This window comes from Vicia villosa, linkage group LG4 (assembly GCF_029867415.1).
Source record: "Vicia villosa cultivar HV-30 ecotype Madison, WI linkage group LG4, Vvil1.0, whole genome shotgun sequence".
In the NCBI taxonomy this organism is placed as follows: domain Eukaryota; kingdom Viridiplantae; phylum Streptophyta; class Magnoliopsida; order Fabales; family Fabaceae; genus Vicia; species Vicia villosa.
The window spans coordinates 191,765,058-191,772,395 of NC_081183.1; the positions used below are offsets into that span (position 1 = coordinate 191,765,058).

The window sequence follows — 7,338 nt, forward strand, 5'->3', positions numbered from 1 at the left end:
TCAAATGTTTTGACAAGTTAGGCCGTCAAATCTAAAAGACTCGCGATCTATGAACATATGTTCTAAAGAGAACATTTTAAAGGCTAAAACTCTAAAGCCCTACCATAAAAACGAATATCTTATATTTATGGTTATGATTTTAAAGGTTCTGTGTTGATGATTTTGTCGGTCCTTTCATGACATATGGGTCCTTGCTTCCATTTCTTGTTCTATTTATGCAAATCGTAAGGAATTCAACTGCATGAACCTCTCCTCGCGCAGTGATTTCTTTTGGCCTCATAGATGTCTGGAAGATACGAATGAGCTCCAGAAGAGGTACTCTTCCCATATCTTGGTGTGTCGCTCTAACAAACTTGCTTTCGCAACATACAAGATCTGATCTTAGAAATTCACAAGAATCAATAGTCGATTCTCACAGACGACATAACTATTCTGGATTAGAACTAAAGTTATGCTTGGATTATGGTAGAGTGAACTATGAAAAATAGGAAATTTCTTAATGCACCTCATGTATTCCTAGCGTACCTCGTGAAATTCCAAAAATACCCCCTAATTTCGAAAATGTATTTTCGGATGTATCCCAAACATGTACAATTCATTTGTTTTTAGTCAAGACCCATTTTTATGACGGAATTTATTCCAGAAATACATTTTTGGAAATCTTCCGGAAATGCATTTTTCGGAACCACTGAAATACCATGGAAATGGGTGGCGAGAACTAAGATATTTCTGATTTCTCATACCATGTAATTTTTAACTTTTGTCACTTTGTTTTGGTAGATGGTTATGTCTAGAGTAGTAGAGAGAGAGAGAGAGAGAGAGAGAGAGAGAGAGAGAGAGAGAGAGAGAGGAGAGAGAGAGAGAGAGAGAGAGAGAGAGAGAGAGAGAGAGAGAGAGAGAGAGAGAGAGAGAGAGAGAGAGAGAGAGAGAGAGAGAGAGAGAGAGAGAGAGAGAGAGAGAGAGAGAGAGAGGCCATTTATAGGAATCATATGTAAAAGTGGAAAAACCTCTCGTTGAAACTTGAGAAGAGATGGTGAAGATAAACAATAAATCGGTGGTAGAGTAAGAAAAAATATATTTTCGAATTTTAGAAATATATTTTTGAACATTCTTTTAATAAAATAAAGGTGCAGTTCACTTACGCATGTGTTTGGTATATTTTATAGTGCACCGAAAATAAATTTTCAAAATTTAAGGGACATTTTTCAATTTTTCATAAAATTATTTTTCATCTCTAAGGGTATACTAAGAAATTCTTGAAAGTATATGCGTAGCTACCTTGTGTGTTTATATGTATTTATATCCCTAGATTCGAATTTTTCCGAAGTAATATATGGACCTCCTCTCAGCGAGCCTTTGACCGACTCATAATAATTTATATGTATTAGAGTGCTTGGGATCCTAACATAATTTGCTATCAAAACATAATTCTCTTGTTTTGTGTGAATTAAATAAATCAATACTAGCGTGGTGATAAGAAATAATAAAATTAGAAAATTTCTTTAGCCACCTCTCTATGGGGTCACCCCCAGCGAAAATTCGAAAATACCCCTGCTTCGGAAATGAACTTCCGAAGCGCTTTTTTTTTTAAAAAAAATTTCCATAATTCGGAAGTGCATCTCCGAAAACACCTCATGGGGGGTGTCTTCGGAGATGAACTTCTGAAAACACATCATGGGGGTGAATTCGGATGTTCATTTCCGAATTATGCAGAAACTATTTTTTTTTATGTTTTTTCTTAAACAGTCTCGCATTTTAATTAAACGCAAACGGCAAATAAAATAAGCGACATATAAACAGAAAATACTAATATGATAAATAAAATCCAAAAACACTGTGCGAAAGATACAATCCGAAATCAAAACAAAACAAAACACGTCAAACAAAACAAAAACACGTTATTCTGCCCGACGAGCGTTACAAAATACACATCAAACAAAACAAAAACACATTATTCTGCCCGACGAGCGAACTCCTCCGAATGAAGATACTGATACCAATCCTCATCCCACTCAGTCGCAGAACCATCAGCATCAACCACGACTCTCACGCCAGATAGTTGAGCTTGAGCATCCGGGCCCCGGGCCCCCTGGGAACGAGAAGTAGAGCCGGTCGAAACCTTCTTCTTCTCCTTCACCTCCTTCACTCCGCGAGAGCACGAAGTAGAGCCGGTCAAAACCTTCTTCTTCTCCTTCACCTCCTTTTTTCCCTTAGCGCCACCCATTCCTGCGTAAAAATGAAGAAAGAAAGGTCCATGAGACCTCCTTTTATAAAAGAAGAAAGGGGACAAAAACGCTTGGGAAACGGACAAGTCATTAAAGAACAAAGGAGGTGAAGCAGAACGCATGCACACAAACTTCAAAGAAACAGGCACAATAAACAAAGGCGTTAAAAATAAAGTACTTGGAAATTAAAACGGACACTCCCTACCCTGTGTAGCTGACGCAGTCTGGGTCTCCCTACCCTGTCTGATGCGTGCTGGTTGGTTGCCTGACATGTTCCTGTAAACAATTGAAATCGATTAATATGCGAGACAAAATAAAAAACTAAAAAATTTGAACTTCTGATACAATTCGGAAGTTCATTTCCGAAAACTGGGATGGAGGTGTTTTCGGAAATGAACTTCCGAAACATCCCTGCGATGGGGTTTTCTGAAACTTCCATGGCAGACCCCAAAATCAAACATAAAACCAATTCAAAAAGCTTCTAAACAACCTAAATACTACTAACAACCAGTTCATATATCATTTATGCAATTGAAACCCTAAATAACATGCATTTGAATAATGAATCTAACAAATTTAAAACTTACAAATTGAGTGATTTGTGGGCTTTTGAATGTTGTATAGCAATGTGATTGGAGCCTTGATGCAGCCTTGGAAGTGTGTTTGCACAAATTTTCGCCTTTGCTTGTTTTTTATTTGAGTTAGGGTAAATGAATGGGGGAGGGGGAGTGTTTTAATAAATCTGCAGAACGCGCAGTATTTCGGAAGTTCACTTCCGAAATGCTGTTTTCGGAAATGAACTTCCGAAATAAGACAATTTTTTCAAAAAAAAAAGGCGTTTTCGGAGATGCATCTCCGAAAACACATTTTTCTTGCATTTCGGCAATGCATTTCCGAAGTCAGGGGTAGTATGGGATTTTCACCAGCGGTGAACTAGAAGGTAGGGAGGTTGGCAAAGAAATTCTCTAAAATTAAGATAAGGCTGAGCCATTAAAAATTTTAAATTTAAATTTTAGTTGAAACATCTACTAGTCAAATTTTAATTATCTCCAACAATGTCCACTTGAAACTAGAGATTAAGAGAAAAAAAAAATCTAACAACTCAGCATATACTTTATATAATAACCAAAGAAAAAGAAAAAGAAAAAACAAAGAATATCAAATTAAATTAAAGAGGTTGTGGTGTGGTGTGGTGGTACCATGGCTTTAAGGTCCATCCATGACTTCACACCTCTTTAAAGCAAAGTAAAATAGATAGATAAATTAGTTGAATATTTCAAATATCTCCAAAAGCAATATTATGCATGCATCATCACACTCCACACCAGGCAAGGTGCAGGTATACATTAACACTTTGTTTCTAAATTTCACCTAAAATTGTACGGTCTTAAAATGTTGGGACCCTAGGATGTTTCAAATTTAGTCTTGTTTTCAAAATTTATTTACTATTCAAGAAAGTGTTATTTAATTTCTTCACCCTGCAATAATGGGGATATATCATTATCATATGTGAGACAGAGACAAAAACAAAGGAAAAGTCCTTAAATAGTTAGTCAAATTTCATAGAGGCTAAAACCAAGATTTTGGACACAACTTATTGAGAAAGAGGTGAAATTGTATGCCATATGGATGTGGACCCTAGATGTGTATTATTATAACTAAAGTTAAGTGGGCCAGGGAAGAGAAGGCCTAAGACTATTATAATTTTAAAATTTATGTTTTTAAGTTTAATTACATGTATTTTTTTTTTTGAGTTAAGTATGTTTTTAGTCTTATAAATAATTTTAATTGTATTTTTAATTTTTATTAAAAATATATATTTTAGTGTCTATAAAAATTTTATGCATGCAATTTTAGTCTCAACTATTTTTTAAAATTTTGAAAAATATTTAATTATCTTTAAAATTTAAATTTTTGAATAATTCCTTTCATACATGTTTAAAATATGTTAAAATATTTATTTACTAAATTATAGAAAAGTAATGCAAATCTCGACTTAGAAATTAAATTTTGAGTTTATTTTTTTTATGAACTTTTTATAACGTTCTAAACATGTCTGTAAAATAATCATTCAAAAATACACATTGGTTTAACAGTATGGAGTAAAATTACTTACGTAATAATTTTATGGGATCAAAATATGTCATTTTTTTAATAAAAATTAAAAATAAAATTTGAGATATTTATAGAAATCAAAAATATTCTTGATTTTTTTATATAATGCTTATTTTTATTTTCTGGTCATTGAATTGATTCTTCAATTTTAAATTTTTTTGTTACTTTCTCATATTTTTTAATTGAAAAACAAACAGACTTAATTATAAATTTATCTAATATAGAAAACTATAATCTTTTTGTTTTAAATTTAAATAATTTTGATTTAAAATTGACGATATATTTATTTTGTAATTTATATTTATAATTTTTAAAGTTTTAGAAATGTTCATATATGATTTGTCTTATTAAACAGACAAATCATCAATTGTAGTGTAAAATTGTTAGAGATAATTAAAATTATTTAAATTTAAAATAAGTAAAAAAAATTATAATCATATTTAAATAGTTGTGTTTTAAATATTATTAATGTTGTATTTTAATTGTGAGATCAACTAGAAATAAGAAAACGTTTGATATATAAGAGAAATGATTCATACATATAATGTTTTTAGAGTGTGTTTGGATGAAACATTTTAATGAGGTAATGTAATATTTTGATGGAATTTAAAATGATTTGTATAAAATTTATTGTTTGGATACAAAAATAAAGAATTGTTAAAATGATGGAAATATATGGAGTATTTTATCAAAGTTAAATTTAATAATTATAAAATGACACCAAAAGCCAAAAAAATTGAAATTCCTCTCATACTCCATAGAATGAATTTGTTACTATTATTTATTAAAATTTTGCAAATTAGTCCTCGTATTTTAAAAAATTATAAATTTGACCTACAAAATTTGCAAATTGGTCCTTAATAATTTTACAATTTGTTCCTTCAATTTTTTAAAAATTACAAATTGTTCCCTATTTTTCAATTTTTTAATTTGGTCCAAAAAAATTAAATTTTATAAAAAATGACCCTAAAAATCTAACAATGAAATATCTTAATACTCGATCTAAACACAATAATTTAAAAATGAATAGATTTCAATTGAATTATTTGAATTGCTTTGAATTCCTTTAAAAAATTTAATTACTTCATCCAAACACACTCTAAGAGTGTATTTGGATGAAGTATTTTAACAAGAGGATGTAATGTTTTGAGGAAATTCAAAATAATTTGGTCAAAATCTGTTGTTTGAATAAAAAATATGAAAAATTGTTAAAATAATGTAAATTTATGAAGTATTTTATTCAAGTTAAATTTAAGAAATTTCAAATGACATCGAAAAGTAAAGAACTTGAAATTGCATATTCACTCTATATAATACATATTAAATTGTTTATTATTATTTTTTTAAATTTTGCATGATGTCCTCATAATTTATAAAAAAAATTAAATTAACCTTTCAAATTTTCAAAACAATTATAAATAAGTCCCTAATTTTTTTCAAAATTTACAAATTGATCCCTTCACATTTTCAAAAATTAAAAATTAGTCCTTACTTTTTATATTTTAAATTTGACCCAAAAGATTTAAAACTTGTGAAAATTACCCCAAAATTTTAACACTGAATCATTTTTAGTACTCCATCCAAATAAAATAATTTAAAAATGAATAGATTTCAATTAAATCATTTGAATTGCTTAGAATACCCTAAAAATTTAACAATGAATCATTTTAATATTCCATCCAAATAAAATAATTTAAAAATAAATAAATTTAAATTGAATAATTTGAATTGCTTAGAATTTTGAATTCCTTAAAAATTGACAATTACTTCATCCAAACACACTCTAAGGTTTTGAGTGTATGTGTGATGTCAAGGTCTCTTATTTCATGATCGTTTGGCTCATTGACACTTCCGGCGCTTTTCAGACTTTCCAACAAGTAGTACTAAAGCTCTGGTTAGGCTCGGTGAAGGAGCGAAAATGAATCTTAGTGTGGATCAAGACTAGTGATGTGGGTGACTCACACTTGTGGGGGGATTGTTAAAGTTCAAGTGTGAGTGGTTAAGTCTCACATCGACTAGAAATGAAGGGAATGTTGGATATCTAAGAGAGGTAACTCATATCCTTATTGCCTTAAGGTATTTAGTGAATATATGGTGTCAAAGTCTTTTAATTTGGATCATGAACGTTTAACCCATTAACACTTTCGACGCTCCCCAAACTCTCCAACAAATGATATTAGAGTCCTGGTTGGCTCGGCGGGGGAGCAGAAGTAAGGATGTTCAAAAATATATTAACTAGATTGTATACTTGAATTGAACCGCATTGCACCATAAAAAACTGAATCACTTAAATTAGTGAACTAGGCCATTTAGTTTAAATAATTTAAATTCAGTTATAAACTGGTTCAGAACCAGTTTTATTTTATAAATTAGTTTCTCATAAAAAATAAAAAATTAATCGAGAGTAAAAAAGAAATTCTAAAAATAAAAAGTACCTTTTTCATTTTTTTAAAAACATATTTTTTAAATAAATTAAAAATCTCAACAAAAAAACATTTTGGGAAAAAATTCTTAAAAGAAATTTTTTCTAGAAAATTAAAAAAAATTGAAGAAAATCTGAAAAATAAAATAAAATTCCAAAAATAACTTTTTTTTCTAAAAATAAAAAATATTTATTTTAAATAAATATTTTGAAAAGTTTGTTTTTTAATATAACTTTTTTATGAAATTAAAATTTTTAATTTTAAAAGAGTTCAAAATATAAAATTGTTTTAAAATTGCAAACTCATTATAAACTTGTTTATAAATATAAATTCATTTTAAATTAGTTTTAAATTGAATTCAAATCATTTTAGCAATTAATTGGATTCTTATTAAAGTGGTTATTGCAAATTGAACTGAATCATAAATGTGATTTGGTTTAGTGCAATTCATAAACCATGAACACCCCTAAGCAGAAGTAAATCTTAGTATGGATCAAGGCTAGTGATGTGGGTGACTCACACTTGTGGGGGAAGTCTTATAACAACTAGGAATGGAATAAATGTTGGGTTTATAA

The 7,338-nt window shown here is 29.6% G+C and overlaps 1 protein-coding gene across 2 annotated transcripts; it reads right to left on the reverse strand.

Moving 5' to 3' along the window:
- Positions 1–1,844: 1,844 nt before the first annotated feature.
- On the reverse strand, positions 1,845–3,020 carry LOC131594150 (uncharacterized). Of its 2 annotated transcripts, XM_058866244.1 has the most exons (3): positions 2,813–3,020; positions 2,431–2,501; positions 1,845–2,226 (listed from the first exon to the last, which is right to left on the reverse strand). In XM_058866244.1, exons 2-3 carry the CDS (start codon positions 2,495–2,497, stop codon positions 1,952–1,954), a joined length of 342 nt encoding a protein of 113 aa, XP_058722227.1. In that variant the 5' UTR covers positions 2,498–2,501; positions 2,813–3,020; the 3' UTR covers positions 1,845–1,951. The 2 variants fall into 2 exon arrangements, with proteins under 2 accessions (XP_058722227.1, XP_058722228.1); XM_058866245.1 differs by lacking the exon at positions 2,813–3,020 and having other exon boundaries at positions 2,431–2,661.
- Positions 3,021–7,338: the final 4,318 nt, after the last annotated feature.

Coding starts and splice junctions, on each gene's coding strand:
- LOC131594150 (XM_058866244.1), bottom strand. CDS start 2,497: ATGTCAGGCAACCAACCAGCACGCATCAGACAGGGTAGGGAGACCCAG. Junction 2,227..2,430: donor GACTGCGTCAGCTACACAGG/GTAGGGAGTGTC, acceptor ATTTTTACGCAG/GAATGGGTGGCGCTAAGGGA.